A 25,706-nucleotide genomic window follows, 5' to 3' on the forward strand; every position below is an offset into this window, starting at 1 on the left:
TGTCTCACCTCTCCAGTCCCGATAAGTTCAAGAAACCAAAGTAAATAATAGAGTGTGGATTATGATCAATTATTAATCAGATTCAGGCAAGGCTATGATGTATACATAACCAAAACAGTCACAGTGCAGATATGTTGTGAAATCAAGTGAGACTTATCTGCAAAACCGAGGAAGGGATTCATCAGTGGTCAGTTGGTATCCATGGGGGGTTCTCTTCTGAATTCCTTAAGTTTGTCTTTAAAGTTAGGGGGTTGTTTTGGTTGTGCGCTGCTACCTGCAGCGACACACTCCCGGTTTCCGATCCGATCTCCCCTTCTCCCTGCCACTTGCCAGGCAGACAGAAGCTCAATCTCCTCTTGGTCTGGTGTGGACGGCGCTTTCACCAGGGTAACTGGAAAACCCCGCATCGACATGTCTCGCATAGCCTCTGCGGCGCTCTGGAACAGCCGGGTGCCGTCATCGTAGAAAATCCGCATCTTTGCTGGATATGGCGTCTGGAACCTTATCTGTCTTTCCTTCAACACCCTTTTAGCTTCGGCGTATTCGCTGCGCTTCTTAAGTATCTCCGGCGGAAAGTCGTGGTCAACATAGAAGCGAGTGTTGTCGCAGAACACTTTCTTTTTCTGCCACGCTCTCCTGATCACCTCATCTTTGGTCCGTCCGCTGCTGAACCTGACCACTATAAAGCGAGGCTTCGCTTGTGGTCCTGTGGGCTTTGCCGTCAGAGCTCTGTGAGCCCATTCAATATTGAGACTTCTGTCTGGTGGAAATTCGAGTGAAGTTATCAGCATGTTATTCAGGAACCCAACGATGTCCGCCCCCTCTTTGTCTTCGGGGATCCCATAAATCCTTAAGTTATCCCTCCGTGCCCGGGCTTCTGTGTCGATTAGCCTAGCCTCCAAGTAAGCCTGGCGCTGGGCTAGCCGCCTAATCAATGCCGATGACGCCTGAAGCACGGTCTCAGTCTCATCAGTCCTCCCTTCAACTTCATCTAGTCTCTCGTTAGCTCTCTTTATTTCTTGTTTAATGTCGGAGAGTTGCGTTCTGTTGTCTCTTCTGAATTCTCGGATTTCGGTGAGAATACTTTGCAAGCTAGCTTCGGAGCTAACATCCTCATGTGAATGAAAGTCCGGTGGGCTGTTTTGGCCATGCCTCAAGTCTGAATCATCTTCTACTGGTCCCATGTTACATCCACTCTGAGTAGTAACTCCTTTCCTCATTCTGTAATAATTTGTTGGCAAAAACCAGTTTTTTTGGGGTTAATCATTAAAACCTTCGGGAGCTCAAAACTTAGGCAGCCATCCTCCAAGTCTCACCGGAAGTCCAATCCTGTTCTGATGTATTTTATCAGATCCAGCTGATGTTCTGCTGTGTGTTGTTCTGATGTATTTTATCAGATCCAGCTGATGTTCTGCTACGTGTTGCTCTGATGGGAGGCTGCAGAGGCTCTGAGTGTTTCTGAGAACAAACCCGAGTTAAACCTGAAGTTCTGCTCTGGATCTGTTCCACTGAACTCACAGACTAACACACAGCAGTGGACGAGCTTCTACGTTGTGGGTTTTCTTGGTGAGACATTAATTAGTTTTGTGTCTCGTTATTAACCAGGCAGCCTGTGTTAAGTTGTGATTATCCCAAGTTAACCTGGGCGTGTTTCCTGGACACCAGGTGTTAAACACCTGACAGGATGACAAAGATCTATGTGGATGAAGCAGGATGTTTATCAGACTGATCGGTGGCATGATGAGTCAGACTGTGGTCTCTGATTTTATTTCTGGATGCCGTTTCCTCTCAGCGTTCATAAAAATACCTGTTTTTTATTGCGACCAGCACATTTCTTTTTTACTATATGTAGGTGATATTTACATGGATACAGACTTTATTAAGTAGTGATGCTGACATTTTTCTGCAGGTCTTCTTTATCTAGTATCTTTATTTGACACGCAGTCAGGTCTGGTCTGGACGAATCTGAGGACGAAACATCTGGAGATCGAAACTATCAGCAGTTCACCTGATTAAACTGGAACAGGTTGGAATCGCCAGAGTTCTTCACATTTTAATACTTAAAAATACTTACTTGGAATATTAAAGCAGTTTTGTTCACACTGAGTTCATGAGCTCTCAGTGTGATGCGTCTACTTCCTCTAAATAAGACAAACACGTCTTCGCTGTTTTCAGAGTACGTGATGCTGAGTTTGGGACAGAGAAGAGAAGTCAAGTCGCCACGAGTTCTGACTTTGACTTCAGGTTCTCCCGGCAGCTTCCAAATGGGAAAAGGCTTTTTCTTTTGTTTAAACAGACCAGTTTACAATGTATATTGGTGTATGTTAAAAGCAAGCTTTACATTTATTGTGACTTTTGTCTGTTTCAGTTTCACCCCTCCTTTAATGTCAATAAACCTGTGGATAAGGGGTCAAATGTCTTCAGGGTCTTGAAGTTTGGAAGGCATTTATCTGACTGAGTTATTATTGTACTGTCCTCTGACCAAGGACAGTACGATAATGGCTGCACAGTGACTTGGTGGTTAGCACTTTGGCCTTGCACCAAGAACATCCCCAGTTCGCATCCCAGGATCGTTCTGCATGGAGTTTGCATGTTCATGCATGCTCAAGACTACTGGAAGAATGTCAGTTTTCTCAGACTTTACTAAACTCATCCAAAGTGAAATAAAGGCATTACACAATTGTTTTCACAGACTGAATAGTGGCCTATTATATTGATTTGGAAAATATGATTCGGTGACTCGTACCTTGAAATTGATTTCATTTTATTTGTCATTTGTGACTTATCTTTGATTAGAAATGGTGTTTTGTTCAAATAACCTGTTTACAAAAAGACACTACAAAGTGATCAGTCTCATTGACAGTTTTGTCACTGTAAATCTGATGATCAGTCCAGCATTGTGTGTACTGTAACAACAAAGTAAATGTAAGTATTAAACAGTAAGAATAATTGGTCTGTCAATGATATCAGGAAACATGGATATCAGACAGGTAGTTGGCAGCTCAGACAGTAGCAAATACAAGCTGTACGCAAGAAAATGACTGCTAGGATGTCAGTGTAATTGATGTGTCTAGCACGGTGCATTTGGAAAGACAAATCTGATTTCATCATGATTATGTCAGACATATTTTAAATCTGTGTAACCCATCTAAATCATATGCAGGTTCCATCTACAGTGTGTTAGTGTCAAGTGGGAAGGTGGAGAAAGCAAATTTATGGCAACTAAAATGTTTTCTCTCCATGTTATCAGTAGGGGAAACATTCCGAAAAGGGAAGCATGCATGTCAGAAAACATGATGCTATCTTGAGATTACAGCACAATTAAAACCAAGTAGGTTAAGGAGTTTCTCAATTTGTATAATGTCTTTTCTCACACAAATGGGTTTGATATTGTAACAATGTAACACTACACTGCCACTGTGACTGTTAGCACTGTTGCCAGAGCCCCTGCTCTCAATGAGGAGCTCCCTTGAACATCAGCACCCATTCAGCCAGTGACAGATGGTAGATAGCAGCGAGGTTACCTTGTCCCCTGAGTGAAACACGAGAAAGTATATGTTTCAGACACATATTAGATAAGGACTGATAGCGATTAGAGGCAGCATGGCAGCACACGAAGCCACTGATAGATCATTAATGTTTTTCCTTTTCTTTATTTTTCCCCTGCTTTTCTGTCCTGCTGCATTTCTCACTTGCTCTGTGCCTTCAGCCCTAATCAACACTTCAAAACAGACCATAAGAGTGACTCATTGGTTAAAACCACCACTGTATCTTTTATCTTGTTATCTATTACCATCACTCAGCAGATTCTCTCACCCAAGTTATCACAAGGATCTCACCTAAGCAAAGGAGGAGGGACCCAGCTGCTGCCTCTCCAGAATATTGTAAAAAGACAGAATATGTCTTTTGAAAGTGAAAGACTCTTTGTAACTTGAACAATGTAAAAATATTTTACTGCAGTTCTTCAATAAATCGGCCTGACAAATATTTTGATGAAAAATACACTATCGTTCAAAAGTTTGGGGTCACTTAGAAATTTCCTTTTTTTTTTTTTTATGAAAAGCAGTTCTTCAATGAAGATAACATTAAATGAATCAGAAATACAGTCTAAACAATGTTATTGTGGTAAATGACTGTTATAGCTGGAAACGGCTGATTTTTAAAGGAATATCTACATAGGGGTACAGAGGACCATGTCCAGCAACCATCACTCCTGTGTTCTAAAGGTACATTGTGTTAGCTAATGGTGTTGAAAGGCTAATAGATGATTAGAAAACCCTTGTGCAATTATGTTAGCGCATGAATAAAAGTGTGAGTTTTCATGGAAAACATGACATTGCCTGGGTGACCCTAAACTTTTGAACGGTAGTATAGTTGTATTACAACTGAATATATTACATAAACCCAACTCTCATCTTCCTCTGAAGGCCAAATTGCACTTTTTTGTCCAGGTGAGAAACTGTGAGAGACTATTAAGTCAAACTCATAGGCGACTCAGATGAATCTGTGTAAGGAATTTACAGAACTAGTTTGAACTCTATCACACTCATAGATAGATGGATGGATGGATGGATGGATGGATGGATGGATGGATGGATAGATAGATAGATAGATAGATAGATAGATAGATAGATAGATAGATAGATAGATAGATAGATAGATAGATAGATAGATAGATAGATAGATAGATAGATAGATAGATAGATAGAGTGCAGTGCAGATTCATTCGAGCTGCTTTGATCAAAATGATCGATATTTCCATGTTAAAATCAGGGTGGATATGATTATCACAGAAGTACCTGGAGCAGTTGACACTGTTGCCAAGTAAACATTCTAGCCACTGAGGCTAACATTAGCAACAGATTTAAAACTGATAAAACTGTGAGTTTAAATCTCATCTCTAGCTGTCAGTGAGGGACAGAAAAATGGTACTGACTGCATCTTCCAAACCATTTTCTTATCCAGATTCATTAGCCTTCTGATTTTCTAAACCTTTATATATTCTCGAAATACATTGAGGTTTCCCTCATTTCCAATGCCATCGAGATTACAGACACATTAAAACCACAGCACAATAAAACAATAAAATTTTGTTTTTCGTACTGCAAAGCATTAGCATTGCTGCAAGTTGTTGTGCCACAGCCTCCATTCTGTTGCGAGTGCTGCACGCTCAATACAATACAGTACAGTACAGTACAGTACAGTGCAAAAATCTTAGGCAACCATTTTCAGTAGTATTTTAAAAGGCACTGTGGCAGAAAACAATAAAAAAAAAAATGATGCCGAAAGTTGTGTTAATCTAATTTTCTTACAGGCATGACCTCTTAACTTCTTGTGAGTGATAACAATTGACTCCAGCTGCTGACTCCTCTGAGCCAATTTAAATTAGGCCCATTTGATACATTTATGAGACTTAGCCAGGGGCTCTGCACAGATTTGAAAAGGAAAATCACTGACTTGAACAAATCAGGAAAGTCAGTTAAAGCTTTTCAAAGCAGCGACAGATCCCAATATCATCTGTGCAAGCAATTGTTTGTAAATGTAAAATGCATGACAGAGTTGTGTCACTGTGACGATCAGTTCAGTTCAATTTTATTTATATACCGCCAATTACAATTCAGATTGTCTCAAGATGATTTACAGAACCCAACTGACCTAAACGATCAGGAAGAAAACACAAACTATCACCTTCTGCAGAGAGACTAATGATCAGGATGATCAAGAGACAACAAGAATCCCCAGAAAGCAGGTCTGCAATGAATTAGAAGCTGCTGGAACACACAGTGTTTTCTCTAGGATTTTTTCCAGCAGCGGTGGCAGGGAGCCGTCCCAAACTGAACAGAAACTGCACATTAAGGTTTGACTGAAGTTTGCTCCAGATCATATGGATGAAATGTCTGTGGTCAGATGAAACAAAAATTAAGCTATATATGATCAGAAATATTCTAGGAGGAAATAAGCTGAGGCTTTTAACCCCAAAAACATCAAATAGTCAAACATGGTGGTGGCAGTATTATGCTCTAGGCTGTTTCGCTGCCAGTGGAAGTGGTGCTTTACACTAAGTAAACTGAATAATGAAAAAGGAGGATTGCCTCCACATCTTTCAGGAAAACTCATCAAAAAATCATCAGCCAGAAGTTTTGGTCTTAGATGCCCTAGGGTATTCCAACAAGACCTCAAGCTCCAAGCATACATCAAAAATATAAATTCTTATGTCCTGCATACAGAAATGCATTGAGACAGTCTAGGGCTGGGCGATATGGCCTAATAAAAAAATCTCCGATTTTTTCACAAAAACTCCCGATTCACGATTTATCAGATTTTTTTAACCCTCTACCTAATCTCTGCACGGCGGAGTCCAGTCTACCTTATGCAAATGAGCTGCGGCCCTCTCCAGGTAAACACACGGGATCGCAGCTGGGAATGTGCTGCATGTGGCATGCTGGTCCGGTTGCAGTGCGTTTCCCGCTGCGATCCGGTGTGCTTACCTGGAGAGGGCTGCAGCTCATTTGCATAGAGTAGACTGGACTTCTATTTTATGCAAATTGGATGTGGCGTGCGGAGATTCCACGCATCGTGAAACTGTCCTCAAACTTCTAAACTAGGTGTCGGTGACCTAAAACGGGGACAGATTCAGCTGCTGCACAGATTATTTCTCACCTCACATGCTTTCAGAAATACTTTTCACTGACGTGTTTTTTGAAATAAAAGGGAAAATTTGCGGCCGAGCCGCTGTGTTTATCCGACTTGTCTGCCAGACTGTCCAGCTGAAAGCTCGGTCACGTGACCACGTAGCGGCCTGCTGTTGCTCAGCGCTGTCATGTGACCATGTTGTGGTCCGCTAGTGACCGCCCGCCGGCCATGTAATTTTCAGATGCGGTGCGTTGCTGTGCGGGAAAATCACATCTAGTGGACACGTGCCTTTAGATCTGCACCGCTCGCCGCCATGTTGTTTGTGTATCCAGCGCGGGGGGGAGGGGGGCGCGCGCTTAACTACGGGAGCCCAGCGGGAAGGTGTTGGTGGCGGATGTTGATGAGAAAATCGATTTTCATTAAAACAAATCGACATTAAGTACAAAGTCGAATTAATTGATAAAATCGATTTATCGCCCAGCCCTAAGACGGTCACTGTCAACAAACACATCTGGGTGTACCCAAATCAGAAAGCTCCGAGTGACAAAGGAGGTTAAAACTCTTCTCAATGACTGTAACACCACCTTCAGTCTGATAACAGAGCTCTATACAATGCTGCTAGAGCCAACCTGAAGAGAGGCATCAGGAATTCTAAAGTGGCCTACAGGAGAAAGATCAAGGACAACTTCGAGGACAACGACTCCTGGCTGGTAGTTCAGGGCATCCAGCACATCACCAACTACAAGACCTGCAACCTCATGACTCCTAACGGTGGCTCCTCACTGGCAGAGGAACTTACCTGTTTCTTTGTCCACTTTGAGGTGAAAACAGCAGGCACCACACCTTCACCAGCCTCAGACAGCCACAGCCTCACTGTGTAGCAGCATGAGGTGAGGTGTGTGCTGAGAACAGTGAATCTGTGGAAAGCTGCTGGCCCTGATGGTGTGAAAGGAAGGGCACTAATAGGGGCTTTCGACCAAAGAGCACCAGGTGCTAGGTTGGTTCAAAGGTGAGAGCCAGTGCTTTTTTGGTTCAAATCTCGTGCTGCCCCAGAATGGGTTTGTGTTTCCATTCAGAAGGAGCAAAGTTGGAGCTGCGTCATTGCGCCACCACAAAACGTGTGTACGTCACTGCGTACTTAGCCGTTCAACAGCGTTCGCGCCGTACGGAAGCCCACACAACAACAATGGAGGACTTCATTGGAGTGGTGTACACGGCTTTGCTAGTGTGTCTCGCTATCGCTGAACAGCAAAACCTTCTGTTAGGGGTTACCCATCGGCGTCGCCGTTCCAATGCCCGGCGATCACGTTTGAGAAGAAAGGTAATTATCAAAGACGTTTGGATACTTAACAGTAAACGTGCTAGCGTTAGCTTAGCAATAAGTTGATGATCATATCTATGTTTATCTTTTTAGATGTTTTTAGATGTCACCCCGCCCCCTGCCCGTGACATGCTCGGCTCTCAACTCTGGCCAAGTCTGGCCCAGCAATGAGTTGGTGCCCGAAAAAGCCCCAGTTTTTGGAGCCCGGAGCCGCAGCTCCGGTGGTGGAAAGACAAAAAACCGGCGCCAAGTCGGGCACTGGCTCCGACTCCGAACGGGCTCCACCCCGGTCGAAAGCCTTTCATCCTTTAATAGGTTAAAGGATGTTCCGGTCAGCTTTCTACGGTCTTCACGAAAAGTTTCAACCTGCTCCTGTCCACATCAATCATCCTACACTGCCTGAAGTCATCAACGACCTTCCCACTGCTGAAAAAGTTCGCCATCATCGAGCTGAACGACTGCTGCCCGGTAGTCCTCACACCAGTCAGTATGAAATGCTTTGAGAGGCTGGGTCCTTCAGCACATCATTGCCAGCCTCCTACCCACATTCGACCCACACCAGTTTGCCTACAGAGCCAACAGGTCTATTAGAAGATGCAATCTGCACTGCCTGTACTGCCTGTACGCTTACCTACCTTGAACACCAGGGGAGCTATGTGAGGATGCTTTCCACAGAGTTTAGCTGTGCCTTCAACACTGTCACCCACAGCAGACTGGTTATTAAACTGAGGGATCTTGGATCTTCACAGCCGCCCTGCTACTGGAACAAAGACTTTCTAACCAAATTCTTCCAGTTAGAAAAGGAAACCACCTCTCCTCCACTATCACACTCAGCAATGACTTCCCTCAGGGCTATGTGCACACATATGACTGTGCCCCCATCCATAACTCTAACACCATCATGAAATTTGCCATCAACATGACTGTGGTTGGACTTAGTCAGGAGAAGAGTGAGGGAATCGAAAGACTGATGGTTCTCAATCAATGGCACAATTAGAAGCAATGAAAATTTCAGGCCTTTGTCTTTAATAGTTAATTGGTCGAGTAGAAGCCCATATATATATATATATATATATATATATATATATATATATATATATATATATATATATATATATATATATATATATATATACATTTAAAAAAAAATTAATATACATATATATATATATATATATATATATATATATACATACACTACCGTTCAAAAGTTTGGGGTCACCCAGGCAATTTCATGTTTGCCATGAAAACTCACACTTTCATTCATGTGCTAACATAATTGCACAAGGGTTTTCTGATCATCAATTTGCCTTTCAACACCATTAGCTACCACAATGTATCATTAGAACACAGGAGTGATGGTTGCTGGAAATGGGTATCTGTACCCCTATGTAGATATTCCATTAAAAATCAGCCGTTTCCAGTTAGAATAGTTATTTACCACATTAACGTTATCTAGACTGTATTTATTATTAATTTAATGTTATTTTCATTGAAAAAAATACATTTCTTTCAAAAATGAGGACATTTCTAAGTGACCCCAAACTTTTGAACAGTAAATATACACACATAACGAAACTGAAAATAATTCCTTTGCAGTAAGGACTTACTTCTTATGCTGTATTTGTGTGTCTGATCCTGTATTGTCTGTTGAGGTTATGTGGTTTGTCTGCGTTACTGCTGTCCACTGTGATGATTGTGTGTGTGCATGCGTGCGTGCGTGTGTGTGAGTGAGTATATTGCAGACAAAGAGAATAAACAAGCAAGAGAAGGGTTGGCTTGTGCTTTTTTTTTTTTTTTTTTTTTTTTTTTTTACTGCTACAGTATGAGCCCTACCCATACAAAAAATTAAAACAAAAGTACCTGTTTAAACACATGCAAATAAAAGTATTTGTAGAGTCTAAATAACAGCAAACAAACCATCTTGGTGCTTCCTTTTGATCTAACAATGTTACCATTTTGTTTTTATGGGCCTTCAGATTACAATATAACTTCCAATTTAACAGCATGTTAAAAGCCATCACTTCAGTGATGATGCAGCCAATAAGCATGAAAGCAAAACACAAAGAAATCACTGAAATGATTCAATTACATGTAGACACAGACAGTTGGGTCAAATGAGGAAAAAAGAGAAATAAAATCATGCTGGTGGGTAGACACATGCTTACTGATTCCCATCCATACCATGTTTATTTATATCACCAATGAACCAAATGTTTATGTTTTTGTTATCCTGTCATAATGTCAGCTTTGTCAGGATATCACATTTGGCTGTCTCTGTAAACTGAGAGGAAAATGGAGAGGAATGATGCTAGTCAGAGCAGAGAAGGGAGTGGCCATAAGGGAGTTGATAATTACTTCTTTGAGTCTCCTTTATAGTTTTGATGTGTATTTTTGTCATTCCCTTTGAGTAACCTGAAAATGTAAACAATGGAACATTACAAATGTTTCAATTGAATCTGAGAACATTTTCCAGGTTGTTTTTTTTTATTATTCAGAATGACAGATTGTCATGTGATGTAGCACTCAGCGATGTTTTTGCCTAAGAATGATGTAGACAGTTGTTTGCTTATTACAGTATATGTAATATTACCAACTCTTATCACTAGAGTGAGGAGCTTAATTGAGAAGGCTCCACACAAGAACTGGAAAGTATGTGTCTCATTAATATCACAATATTATTAAATTTATTTTCCTACATCAATGTATATCATCCACCCTTGCATCCATCGACTCCCATTCCTAGTCATTGTAGGGGGCTGGCTGATCCTAGCTGACACTGAATAAGAGGCAGGGTACATTTAGGGTCACACAGGGCTGATGCACAGAGACAGAGAACCATTCACACTCACCTTCACACCTATAGACAATTTAGTGCCACCATTTAACCTAACTTGTAATTCTTTGGATTGTGGAAAGAAGCCAGAGCAGCCAGATAAAACCTATGCTTACTTACTTACTTACTAGGGACCCAGAACCTTTTTCCTGTAAGGCAGTACTGCTAACCACTGTCTCACTGCACGAGTCTAGTAGATCATAATTTGGAAAACATGCAAAATTACATATTAAAAAAGTTATTTAATGTTCAGTGCAGTGAACCAAATCCACTTGATTTGCATTATAAAGGCTAAAAATAATAAACAAAATACCCTAAAATTCAATAATTCCCAAGCTGTAAGTTGTGGTATGTTGGCAGTTGCCTATACAGTCAGGACATGATCCTTCAACTGCTTTCCATTACCAAAAAAGGCCACTTTACTTGTTACATTGCATAACCACGCTTTTTGATTAAATAGAAATTCCCAGTAAACACTGTCTGTTATTAGTGTACTACAATCATGTAGAAAACAAATCCATGATAAGTCATTTCTACAGCAGCAGAGGTTCAACAAATCAGAACGCAATAGGACTTGCATCTGCAGGATGACCACCACATTTTATTGAATGTAATGGCTCGAGCTTTACCATTAACATTGCTCACAATATGCAAAACTCATAAGTAGTACTCTATAAATGTTCTAGTTTGATGCACTACAGATAATTAGTGACTGTATTATTTCTTTAATAGTAAAATACTTGATTTGCATTGTTGAGCCATGCAAGAAGAGACAGAAAGAAGAGATTGCTCCATAACTTGGCAGCCACCCATGCCGTGTGCTGATGGTCACTTTACTCTGTCACACGCATCGCTGACTTGACTTTTGTTTCTCTAATGGGCCTGTCAATGCCTAAGCAGTTGAGGTGATCTTGGGAGAAACTTCAGAGATTAAATTATGTTGAAAAGCAGAATAAATAGCTGTTTTTTGATCTGCAACCAAACAAGTACACATACAGTGGTAGGGGAAAAGGCATTATCTCCAGCATGTACAGTACCTACTGTCAAGCATGGTGGAGGCAGTACCATGGTTTGGGGATGAATGAGTGCTGCAGGTGTTGGTCATCTCACTGTCTGTGATGGCACATTTAACTCTGCCAAGTATTGTGTCATTCTCCAAACCTACATGCTCCCTTCTGCATGTGCACTGTTCCATCGAGGTCAAAACTGGATGCTTCAACAAGATAATGCTCCTTGCCACACATCCAAGGCCAGTAGAACTTGACTGCAGGAGCACAGTATCCAGGTCTTAGAGTGGCCAGCTCAGTCCCTGGACATGAGTCCCACTGACAATCTGTGGTAGATTATCGAAAGGTCTGTTTCAAAGCATCAACCAAAGAATTTAGAAGAATTAAAAGCAGTAACTCAAGAAGAATGGGACAAGATTACTTCTCAACAGTGTAAAAGGCTCTTGGGGAATATGCAAGCCAGTATTAGAGTGTGCTACTACTAATAATAATAATACATTTTATTTGGCAGCGCCTTTCATAACACCCAAGGTCACTTTACAGAGGATAAAAACACAATAAAATAAATAAAACAAAACAGCAGACAAAAGTAACAACAGTTAAAAGAAACAATGAAATTACAATAAGTATGCAGATTTAAACAGATGAGTTTTGAGTCTTGACTTAAACTGGGGTAAAGAAACAATGTTGCGGATGTCTGGTGGGAGAGAATTCCAGAGTTGGGGAGCAGAGCGGCTGAAAGCTCTGCTCCCCATGGTGCTGAGGGGGGCAGAAGGTAAAGAGAGGTGAAGGGAGGAGGAGGACCTGAGGGAATGAGACGGAGTGGCAATGTGGAGGAGATCAGACAGATAGAGGGGAGCGAGGTTGTGGATGGCTTTAAATGTATACAACAGGATTTTGAATATGATGCGGAATTGGACCGGGAGCCAGTGAAGCTGCTGGAGGACGGGGGTGATGTGGTGAAAGGAGGGAGTACGGGTGATGATGCGCGCTGCAGAATTTTGAACCAGTTGTGGGGGACACCATAGATGAGGGAGTTACAGTAATCAATACAGGAGGTGACGAAGATATGAACTAGAATGGCCGTGGTATGAAGGGTGAGGGAGGGGCGGAGATGATTAATGTTGCGTAAATGGAAATAAGCAGACCGAGTGATGTTATTAACGTGGGAGTGAAAAGAAAGCGAGCTGTCGAGGATGACACCCAGACTCTTTACCTGAGGGGAGGGGAACACTGTGGAGCTGTCAATGGTGAGGAAGAAACTGTCAGCTTTGGATAGGGTGGATTTAGTGCCTACAAGGAGAAGTTCCGTCTTATCACTGTTTAATCTGAGGAAGTTTGCAGTGAGCCAAAATTTGATGTCAGAAAGGCAGTGGGTGAGGGAGAAGGGAGGGAGGGTGGAGTTAGGTTTACTGGAGAGATAGAGCTGGGTGTCATCCGCGAAGCAGTTAAAGTGGATACCATATTTACGGAAGATATTGCCGAGGGAGAGGAGGTATATGATGAAGAGGAGGGGCCCCGGGACGGAGCCCTGGGGCACACCAGAAGTGATGGGGGAGGGCTGTGAGGTGAAGGACTTGAGCTGAATGAACTGAGTGCGGCCAGTGAGGCAGGAGTGAAACCAGTGAAGGGGGGTGTGAGTGATGCCGATGGAGGGAAGTCTACTGAGGAGGATGGGATGAGAAACAATGTCGAAGGCCGCACTCAGATCAAGGAGGATGAGTATGGAGAGTAAATTGACATGCCATAAGGAGGTCATCTGTGATCTTAATCAGGGCTGTTTCAGTGCTGTGGCGGGGATGGAAACCGGACTGGAATTGTTCATAGAGGGAGTTTCGTGTGAGATGAGTGTGGAGGTGAGAGGCAACAATTTTTTCTAGGATTTTGGAGATGAAGGAAAGGTGGGAAATGGGACGGAGGTTATTAAAATTATTGGATCTGAACCAGGCTTCTTAAGGATGGGGCTGACAGCTGCAGATTTGAAGGGAGTGGGAACAAAACCAGACGACAGAGAGGAATGGATGATGGCTGAAATGAGAGGGAGCAGAGAGGGGAGGCAGGATTTGACCAAGGCTGTGGGGAGGGGGTCCAGTTGGCATGTGGAAGGCTTGGACTTGGTGATAAACTCAGAAATTATTGAGGGACCAGGGAGTTCAAAAGTGGAAAATAAATGACAGGGGGGAGAAAGTTCAGAGGAGGGGAGGGGTGAGGTTGTGGAGCCAAGATGTTGGTGGATTTTTATGACCTTTTCATTGAAGAACTGAAGCAGAGAATTACAGGTGTTGTGGGAGTAGAGATGGGGGGGTAGGGAGTCAGGCGGTTGGGTGAGGCTATTGAAAACGGAAAAGAGAGTCCTTGTGTTGCCCGCATTTAAGCAGATGAGTCCAGAGTAATATTGTGCTTTAGCTTGAGAAATGGAGTCCTTGTAATGAGATAACTGAGCAGTATACATGTCTTTGTGGATGGTGAGACCAGATTTCCTGTAAAGTCTTTCAAGCTGACGATTTTTAGATTTGATGGCATGGAGATCGGGAGTGAACCAGGGAGCAGACCGAGTGAAGTAGACAGAGCGGGTTTTGACAGGAGCGAGTGAGTTGAGAATGTTCGTGAGGCCGTTATTGTAAAGGTTGACCAGGTCGTCAGGGGTGGAGGAAGAGTCTGGTGTCAAGGTGGCGATGGAGGAGGAGAGGGAGTCGATGTTAATGTCCTTGATGTTGTGGAATGAGATGGTACGGGGGGTCTTAGAGATGGAGAGACGGAGGATGACATCAAATGTGAGGAGGAAGTGGTCCGTAATAAGGAGTTGATCAGCAGTACAGTAAGAGAGTCCTTGTGTTGCCCGCATTTAAGCAGATGAGTCCAGAGTAATATTGTGCTTTAGCTTGAGAAATGGAGTCCTTGTAATGAGATAACTGAGCAGTATACATGTCTTTGTGGATGGTGAGACCAGATTTCCTGTAAAGTCTTTCAAGCTGACGATTTTTAGATTTGATGGCATGGAGATCGGGAGTGAACCAGGGAGCAGACCGAGTGAAGTAGACAGAGCGGGTTTTGACAGGAGCGAGTGAGTTGAGAATGTTCGTGAGGCCGTTATTGTAAAGGTTGACCAGGTCGTCAGGGGTGGAGGAAGAGTCTGGTGTCAAGGTGGCGATGGAGGAGGAGAGGGAGTCGATGTTAATGTCCTTGATGTTGTGGAATGAGATGGTACGGGGGGTCTTAGAGATGGAGAGACGGAGGATGACATCAAATGTGAGGAGGAAGTGGTCCGTAATAAGGAGTTGATCAGCAGTACAGTTTGGAAGGGGTGAGACCGGAGCAGCAAATTAAGTCCAGGGTGTGTCCTTTTATGTGTGTGGAGAAGTCAGAGAACTGCTGAAAGCTGAAACTGTCGAGTGATGTTTCTTTTGAAACAAAAAAGACTTTTTCCAGAAAAATATGTCATGATAATATTTGACATTGTGTAAAATTTTAAGGGTGTCCGAAAACTTTTTTCCACCACTGTACAAGCAAGTATACAGACATGTTCGCAACTCCATGATCATGTACACTCGCAGACAAGCAAAAGACATCTACATAGTATGATGTGATTTGTTATGCACACATACTTTGTTTTAATATGAAAATATTCAATATGGGCCATTGTCAAACTGTGGTTTGTTGAAAAGCACAGTTTGTATTCATAGGTTCTGAAAAATGCGCTGTTTTTTTGGAAAAAAATACTCTTTTTAAAACTGCTTTCTAGGGCAACCTCTAATGACTTTAACACATTCATGAAATGCAGAGCACATACGATTAAAAATGGACCAACGCCTTGTCAAAATAAAAGCTTCCATCCATTCTCTGGGGAATCACACAATTGGTTCTATGTAACAGAGGGATTGAGAGAGTGAGCGAAATGTAGTTGTTTTGTAAAGCCTGCCTGATTCAAGTTATGTCTGTCTTACAGACATGTAAGTTTGGAAAGCCACCCACACATCCCTCTCACAAAAGCCTCTCTCAGTTTTTACAACCAAGGACGATACAAAAAGAGCAAAAAAATGGAAATGAGACACACACAGAGAGAGAGGGGTAGGGAAAGATGGAAACAGCGAGAGAGAAAGAAGATGGAAAAATGTGTGCTGTCTGATACAGACTGAAGCTTTCCTGCACTGGTGCTCAGCACTGAGTGTGTGTCCACATCTCTTTGAGGAAGGCTAGAATTAACCCACACACTCTCTAGCTTCACTGGAGCTTTCTATGAGCTGTGAATTAAGCTACACACCCAAAAGCATCTGTGGCCTATGCATGGAGCACTACTATGTAATAACACTGTATGGCCCTGCACATGCTGACTGTGTACAGAGCCACTGAACGTTTTGTATGCGTTGCTCTCTGTCACTCTGTTTCCAGCCTCTCTCTCCATTTCTCTCTTTCAGTGCGTGTTCATTAAATTTTGGGGTCACTTAGAAATGCCCTTATTGTTGAAAGAAAAGCATTTTTTTCAATGAAGATAACATTAAATGAATCATAAATACAGTCTAGACATTGTTAATGTGGTAAATGACTATTCTAGTTGGAAACAGCTGATTTTTAATGAAATATTTACATAGGGTTACAGAGTCCCATTTCCAGCAACCATCTCCTGTGTTCTAATGCTACATTGTGTTAGCTAATGGTGTTGAAAGGCTATCTGATGATTATTAAACCCTTGTGCAATTATGTCAGCACCTGAGTAAAAATATGAATTTTCATGGCAAACATGAAATTGTCTGGGTGACCCCAGACTTTTGAATGGTAGTGTATCTACCTCTACCTATAAGAGGACCGGGCAAGGTCCTCTGTAGGTAGAGGGTTTCATAGAAAAATACCACTGGAAAGGTTCAAGTTTTTATATATAAAACACTTCTTCAAGGCAATGTATCATACTAAGTCATACCACTAAACCAGCATCTCTACAAGAAAGTAAGTCAAATATAATATGACTTAAGTGTGTGTATGATCCTTTGCCTGTGACAAACTAGAAGCCACAATTCACGCCTTTGTTTACCATTGTGTTGCTGCATAAACACTCAAATACAAATGCAGCTACAAATGAAGGCATATTTATACAAAGTGAGTAAGTGTGTATCTGAGTGCTCATACCCTGAGGCAGGCCCAGGGAGAGAGGCATAGGACAATTAAAACTCATGCTAAACTGAAAGAAAGCCAGAAAACTTACAGCTAGAAAGTGGCTACTGAGCACTCATGCATCAAAATAACAACAATAAAAAAATTACACACAAGCGCTTACACACAAGTCGACAGAAAACAACAAAAAATATAATCACACATCATAATAGGTTGAGCACAGCATGAAAAGCTTTCATCCACTCCTAACAAAGCTCACATTTTCAGTGTGAAGTCTTTGGCAAGTGACAACATGTTCAACCCAATTATCCTGTTTCACGTCTTACCCCCTAGTCATCACAAATATACCCCACCCCTTTTTTAACCTCTTCTATTACCTTCAGATTTACTAACATCTATTATATTTGGGGTCAGTTTGACTCCAGCAATTTAAACCTCTAGAAAATTATTATAATTAAAGTTTTTCCCTAAGTTTATGTGTCTGGGCTTTATGTCTGTTTGTTGACTACCCAAATAGCCCTTTCAATAAAACAACTCCTCACCCACTCCCCTTATACATCCAGAATACCTGCTATGCGATTATTTTTAATTTGCAAATTACAATAAAATCTCACTGACTGACTGAATAACCTAAAATTGTATAAAATTGATGTCTTTTTAGTGTTTTAATGGCTTTGTTTTATTTCAAAGTACATATTTTGTTAACTATAACATTTGGAATAAAAAAGTATTTCTGTTTTCAAGAATAGTAACATGTGTTATGTTTGGGGTCAATTTGACACCAGAAAAAATGAACACAATGTCAAGAAGTTTAGGGGACCAAAGCTTTTTGTAGATTATAAAATTGCATTGTTCTAGTGACCTCAATATCACCCAAAACAACCAAAACAAAATTGTGTAAAATGTTCATATTTCTTATATGTTTTATACAGCTAAAAGCCTGGGGTCAAACTGACCCCAAAGAAAACTGATCTGTACAACACACTGTCTGCGACATCATCTTTTGCCGATTTACAATCAGGTCCTTTCAAAACTCCCCAAAAGAACTACTCAGCAGAATGACTCATGTGAAGTGGCTCATGCTAATGACCACCATTAGCATACGAGGGCTCGCTGAAACTCGCATTTCAACAACCCCCATTGTCAGACAGTGGCTCCCAACAACCATTGTTGAGGAACCAGACGGGTCTTGGCAATGGTCGTCGGAATGTGAATAGCACTGACCACACCTCACAGAGGTTATAAGCTGAGGCAACATCAACCACCACCAGAACTGAAGAAGCTTCTTGGATGAGAGGTGAAACGTCTTCAAGGAACTTTGTTAAAGTCCAGGTGGATTGGATTAAACAACTTTGGATAAAATGAATCAGAAATTCAGTCTAGACATTGTTATGTGGTAAATGACTATTCTAGCTGGAAACACTTGATTTTTAAATGAATATCTACACAGGGATACAGAGGCCCATTTCCAGCAACCATCACTCCTGTGTTCTAATGGTACATTGTGTTAGCTAATGGTGTTGAAAGGCTAATTGATGATTATAAAACCCTTGAGCAATTATGTTAGCACATGAATGAAAGTGTAAGTTTTCATGGAAAACATGAAATTGCCTGGGTGACCCCAAACTTTTGAACAGTAGTGTATGTGTACAGGACATTGAAAACATATCATCACATTAATTTTATGTTTACCCAGGTCTCCTCATTGAATTAGGAAAAGTCATTAAATATGAAGAAAAAAAGTGATGTTAATCATTTATTAACAGATGTTAAACATTGAATGAGGCCAAATCACCCCAAAGATAATAGGAAGGTTAAACATTTCACACAATGCATACATATGACACTAAATATGATAGATAAACACATAACATTACACACACACACACACACACACACACACACACACACACACACACACACACACACACACACACACACATAGTTGGAAGTGTCAGCCTCTGCTCCCCTGCACTGCATCCAGGGTCTAAACAGAGATGTTCCCTGGGCTTTGTCACCTGTCTACAGGGATGTAGGGCTGAGTGATGGAGAAGGGTGAGCCAAGGTCTCATCTGCTCTCTGATGACTGAATGGAGGAGTGGACAGCTGACCTTTGACCATGGCAGGAAGGGAAATGGAGCATTGTCCAGACTCCATTAGCATTCTGCTCACACGGACCCCATACCTCAGCAGTATAATGGTTTGAACACTGTGGAAATATTAGTATGAGGTGTCGCAACAAGGTTCTGAGTTGTAAGAAAGACTCAGTTATCCTGAATATTTTGAGATTTGCCTCTTCATGGTGGTGCACCAGGGTATTTGCAGTCAAAATGCATTAACTCACAAAAATTCTCTAAAATGAGGGAATCACATGATGACATTTGTAATCACAAGTAATCCTGCCATGATTAAATTCCTACAAGGCAAAGGTCAGGTAAAACATGGAATCCTAATGCCAGTGTGCACCATTTTCTTTCTGCCTTTTCCTCACTCCTTTGATGATTTGTTTCCCTGACAGCGCAAGCCCTCCCACTCCATACACACACACAAATACGTCAAAAAGACAAGTAAGCCTGTCGGTTCTGTCCCTGCATGTCTCAACATCGGCATATGCATGCCGCAATTGTCAACATTGCACAGTCAGATTAAACTGGCAATCTGTCGTTATGCTGGGAATACAATTGCGGGTTCAAGTGACTGATGACACAGAGAAATTTGTGTGACCATTAATGTAGTGTTAAAAAATGGGGTGTGCATACTTTGACCTACAGGTGGTGATGAACATAAGGCAAACAACCACCTACATTTATGTAGAAACCAGCAAAAAAGCTTGTTTATTTCCTCTTTAAAGTCATCAGCATTTTCTTTCCGATTACCAGGCAATATGCAGATTTTTTAAAAAGTGGCTTGAGACGGGTGCATCCCCCTCTACATCCTGTATCTGTCCCATGCAGTATTTACCATGCGGGGGTCAGTACCGCACTGATTTCTGAGTGACGCTGGCTTTCAGCACCACGGACAGCGGTCTGCCTCTCCAGCTCCAGGAGAGGAGGAGGAGGGATGGAGCAGGAGACGAGTGGTTGTGGTGTGGGTCTTGTCGGTGGTGGGGGTTTCCCTTGAACATTTTAGCACAGGCTGACACAGTCATTCCTCCATCGCTTCACACCGCCTAACACCTCCTCCATACCGGATTTCCATACAGAGGAATACCGTATGGTGAGATCACGGCTTTCATGAAATATTGATCGACCCAGCCTCACATAGGATGGACAGAGAGAGGAAGAGAGAGAGAAAGAGAGAGAGAGAGAAAGGGTGCGGGAGGGGTGTGTGGAGAGGAGGAAGAAGAGGAGGAGAAGGAGGGGGTATTCCTTTGGACAGCCTTTATTATGCATTCACCCCACCATCACCATCCTGCCTCCCCTCAACCGTGATTTTTGCCCGTTTGACAATCAAAAACACGACAAAGCAGCAGGCTTTTTTTTTTTTTTTTTTTTTTTTAAAAACAAACAAATTGACATACAGGGGAAATGAAGGCCAGCAGCGACCACAGCTAACACCATCCTCATAGCCATAAGTCGCATCCAAGCGGAAAAGGTTTCCGATATTGGTAAGTCAAAGACGAGCCGTCATCGCGTCGATTCACCCGTATGTTTAGCCCCATGCAGCAGCCAGAGCCCGAATCATATGTCATGTAAAACCTGTCGTTCGGCACTGTCATTCACAAAATAAGGCACATCCGACGTCTACACGCATTTCCACAAATTTTCTCACATAATCCGCTGCACTTGTTAGGCCAAGGATCATCACCACCAGCAGCACATCCACCTTCAGCAGCTGTCGTGAGCAACACTTCAAAATCGCTGTGGTCAGCTGGGTGTCAATAATAGAATCTATAGCCTAAGCATCCTTAGCAGCCACACAACAGACGGTCAGCTGTAATTTTTAGCTCTTACAAGCTGATAGGGACATGAATTATTCAACACACATAAACTGAGCGCTTTTTCTTCTTCAGCAGAGAGAACAGCTCGACGTGAAATCTGCAGGAGCGGACACAAACCAATGCAGAGCCCACATTTACTGCTTTAACCGCATAAGCACTGGGATGTCATGTAGCATGAACATGATTGCAAACCGATAGACAGAGAGAGAGAGAGAGAGAGAAATTCAAGCCTTTAAATCAGCGTCGCCTTCAAGAGGCTGCAGAAACCATCGAGAGACCCGGAGCCGCCGCCGCCACGCAAAATCCAGCCGACATGTATGAAGGTCCATGCGCACAGCCGCAGGAAAAGAACTCATGGAAATATGAAAGAGCCAATGGGCATTTCTGCTTTTTACCTGTCAAGACTCCGACCCGGATTTGGTGGTCGTGGTTCGTTAAAATCATCCCGTCTGACGCCATGTTCAGCAGCGCTGTCGCCCGCACCGAGAACTCACGGCAGGGCCCAGAGCCGATCACATCGAACTTACTGGGAGAGGGAGGGGAGGAGGAGGAAGAGAAGAGCAGGAGGAGGAAGAGGTGGAGGAGGGCTTGAATACTGCAAAAAAAAAAAACAAAAAAAAAAAAAAACAGCCAGACAAGATGAGTAGAGAGCCGAGTGGCTATCGGGACACCTCCAGATAAGCGGGCAGGATGCGGGGGCCGTTGAAACCGCACACATCACTCAGCTGGCCGCCTGCCATTGTAGTAGTGTGGATCCTAGATTAATTCTTATGGAGACCATTATTTCCTGTAAAAGCGTTCAGGGAAAGAACAGATAGACGTTCAGTAACAGCAGACATCTGCAAAGGCCTTCTAATTTATTTTCATGTCATGCACCTAATACTATTTCTGGATGATCAGCTGCTCAGAACTGACCCCTAAAGTAACACACAGCCTAACAGTATCAGTAACCTCAATGTGAAAATATGGGTCATTCCAGAATTGGAGGAGACATTTGGGATTTTTTTTTTTTTTAAATAAACCTTCTCTTTTATAATTGTCTTCTACATATCCACCAATAATGGGTAATAGACTATAAAAGGTTTGATTCACTCAACTTACACATCAATGGTACCATTTTTATTCCATGTTTTGTTTGTTGTTTGCTAACCCTAATCACAGTAATAGTGCTGCTAATCCATGCTAATGTTAGCGTTTTGTCAGGAGTAGAAGCTAGATATTTATCTAACTGTTGCTTACCAAGAGGACAAACTTACTGATGGAAAAAAATAAAGAAAAAAGGAAAAAGAAAATTTGTCTTATCCTGACCATATGCATAACTGGGTTGCATGAGGTAGAGTGAGACGTTCAGTCAAGGCTGACAATGTTCTGAAAATAAGAAAAATAGAAGAGAGGACATAGCTTTGCTCTACTCATTCTTTTGGAAAACTGTTAATTCCCGTGTTTCATGTGATTTACTGTTTTCTTCTTCTTCTACCAGCTAAAAACGCTATGCTAATAGAGTTGCGTGCATGTTGTGGGACACGTTTCATGCATAATAATTATCATTTAAATATTATGTTGATTAAAAAAATGTTCTCGCAATTACAAGAAACATCAATGAAAAAAATAATACTAAAAAAAGGAGATTTAAATGTCATTTTAGGGGGAACCCTAGATTATTTGGTATTTTTAAAATATTTTCAAGCATTCTTTTTTCCTATTTTTTTTTTTTTTTTTTAGATTTAGTCTCAGGACAAGTACATTTACACAACTGCATGTTTTAGTATTTTGTACATGGATTATTTGAAATTTGATTAGTGGGATGTAAACTGTCCTCCAATTCTGGAATGACCCGTAAAGCCCTCTCATCCAACCAACAATTCCTTCAGAAGATGCTCTCTCACTGTATGAGATTAAAGAGGTCTTTCTTTCAAAGAGCAAGGACAACACCCCTGAGATGCCTCCATGCAAAGTCTTAAAAGAAGATCACAGTCTGACCTGTAAAAATGCAACTATATCCCCAAGCGATAAATAAATAATACAATATAAAGAAAAAAAATCACAGCTGCTATTTGTAGACTGATGGTGTATGATTTCTCTTGTTTATTCTCATGGAAAATATGCCTATCCTCCTGCTTCTGTGTGGTATCTATTAATATAAATAATTCATCAACACATGTACATGAACACTGACTGTAATGAAACAGGGGCAACTCTTCTAGTTTGACTGGCTCTCTTTAACAACATTGCCATGTTCATGTCTAATGACCAAACCCAGAGAAATTACAGAATTTCCACACTTCATATAGTAGCCAATTCCCTCTTCCATTGTGTTACAGTTAGCAACAAGAGTTGTGCTTGCCAAGGACATAAGACAGACCTTCATGGCTAACCTGATGTCTTAACCTCAGCTGGAATCTTAATCTGACCTTTAAGTTTTTAGTATAACCTACTGTGTAGGGAAAAATCGGGAGTTGGATAGTCGTCTGTATATTTACAAATTCTGGATTCACAAATTTCAGATGGATGCACCTCAAGAATGGATAAAAAGTCACTTATTAGCCTATGTGATCTTGCTGAAGTCTTTGCTGTAGTTTTTGCTCTTACATCTCAAATCTTCACCAGTGCTACTTATTTAAGACTATGTAGCTTGTATGCATATTTTGTTGAATGTTTTCATACGTATTAGAAATAAGAATAAAACCATGTGTACAAAACATGTACAACCGCATTTTCCAACCATTTATCAAACAGCTGTGCATTTGCACTAATGTGATTGGTTATAATACAATAGCCTGCTTGTATGGCCACCCGTAAAGGCTTGCAAAAGTTTGGGGTCACCCAGGCAATTTCATGTTTTCCATGAGAACTCACACTTTTATTCATGTGCTAACATAATTGCACAAGGATTTTCAAATCATACACTAGCCTTTCAACACCATTAGCTAACACAATGTACAATTAGAACACAGGAGTGATGGTTGCTGGAAATGCTCCTCTGTACCCCTATGGAGATATTCCATTAAAAATCAGCCGTTTCCAGCTAGAATAGTTATTTACCACATTAACATTGTCTAGACTGTATTTATTATTAATTCAATGTTATCTTCATTGAAAAATCTGCTTTTCTTTCAAAAATAAAGACATTTCTAACTGACCCCAAGCATGTGAACGGTAGTGTATGTCAGAGTAACTCTAGGGAAGAGTTTGACGTTTTGAGAAATATGTTCATACATTTTGTTGCCAGTGATGGAAGAAGTATTTAGATCCTTAAATTAAATAAATGCGCCAATGCAGCGGTGTGAAAATATTCCTGCATGAAAGATCCCACTGAAGTAAAAGTGCATAAGTAGCAGCAAAAATTTAGCCCAAGTCTTCAAGTTAAAGTAGTGGTTTGTTCTCTCTGACTGATAAATTGTTATATTTGAAACCATTAGATTATTAGTAGTGAAGGATCAGTTTGTCAGCAGCAAGTTAGTGCTGTAGCTGCTGTGGGAGGTAGATTGAACTAGTTTACATCCAGTTTTATTCACAAGGATAGCAGAAAAATCAGGGAATTTGTCACATTATTAATGGAAGAGAAAAGAAGGCAAATAAAGTTTTGATACACAAATCAGTTTTTTTCTTTTTCTGCACATTTTCTCTAGTCATTGATTTTTGCTGAGATATTGGATCATTGATACATTTATTGTAATGAAATCATGTAAGATGTTTACAGGTGGAAATTTCTATTTCTTGGAGCTGATAACAACTCATAGACACCGAAAACTAAGCACAGTGTTTTGGAAGGCCTAAAAGGTTCAAAATCATGAGTTTAGTTCAGATCAATAACTTGTATTCTAAAAAAAAAAAAAATCATGTTATTACTAAGTTGCTGTGAGCCAGCTCTGTCCTCTCCAGTACAGTTTTTCCCCTCACCAGTTCTGTCAAATCATCATTGGTAGTGTCACCACATGCATCTGAATTAAAACTCCAAATATTGCAAAATGAGAAAATGTACCTAGTGCTCATATCCTTAATCGCTATTGTACTAGGGAAAGGGAAGGTCTTGAACATAATAAATGTTCATTGATATTTGAAAGTTCTACAATCCAACTTTAAATTCTTGTATGTTTACCAGCTAATTCATCCATTCTTATGATTTGAAAATAGCACACATTATTTTATTGTTACATTTCAGGGAAGACTTCCATTCAGTTTCGACACATCACATAACACAGACATCAGTACAGAAATCCATCCATCCTTCTATTATCTATACACCACTTAATCCTCATTAGGGTCACATGGAGCTGGAGTCTATCCCAGCTGACTTAAGGTGAAGACAGGTGACACTCTGGACGGGTTGCCAGTCCATCAGAGGACTACATATAGAGACAAACAATCATACTCACATTCACACCTATGGACAATTTAGAATAACCACTTAACCTTAAGCATGTTTTTGGACTGTGGGAGGAAGCCGGAGAACCTGGAAAAAACCCAGCATGCACAGGGAGAACATGCAAAGTCCATACAGAAAGATCTTGGGAAGGCCGGGGCACAAACCAGGGATCTTCTAGCTGCAAGGTGAAAGTGCTAACCATCGAGCCACTGTGCAGCCCGATCAGTACAGAAGTGAACAATATAATTAAGCATTCAGCATTAAGGCTCTGTGAACATTTATCTAACTTTTGGCACTATCATTAAGTGAATAAGGTGTTCTCTCAAAATTTCAAACCTTTCACATTATACCTAATACATTGCAAACAGATGCTCTCTCTTTCTCATAGATGGTCCAGAGCTGGAAAGTTTTTCTTTTAGGCTGGAATTCCCCAGTTAGCATGGAGAGGTAATGTTAGGTAGAGAAGATAAAGGTGATGTATGGAGGAAGGGAGCCAC

At 41.3% G+C, this 25,706-nt stretch overlaps 1 protein-coding gene across 9 annotated transcripts in view; it reads right to left on the minus strand.

The window, feature by feature from the left end:
* gphnb (gephyrin b) overlaps positions 1–21,395 on the minus strand; it is a 216,315-nt gene extending 194,920 nt beyond the window's left edge. For all 9 annotated transcript variants that reach the window (XM_023264265.3, XM_023264264.3, XM_023264263.3 and 6 more), the window contains exon 1: positions 21,239–21,395. In XM_023264265.3, coding sequence (XP_023120033.1) covers positions 21,239–21,302 — 64 coding nt within the window. In that variant the 5' untranslated portion in view covers positions 21,303–21,395. The remainder of the gene's footprint in view (positions 1–21,238) is intronic.
* Positions 21,396–25,706: the final 4,311 nt, after the last annotated feature.

The sequence above is a fragment of the Amphiprion ocellaris genome, chromosome 12, assembly GCF_022539595.1.
Source record: "Amphiprion ocellaris isolate individual 3 ecotype Okinawa chromosome 12, ASM2253959v1, whole genome shotgun sequence".
NCBI classification, from domain to species: Eukaryota; Metazoa; Chordata; class Actinopteri; family Pomacentridae; genus Amphiprion; species Amphiprion ocellaris.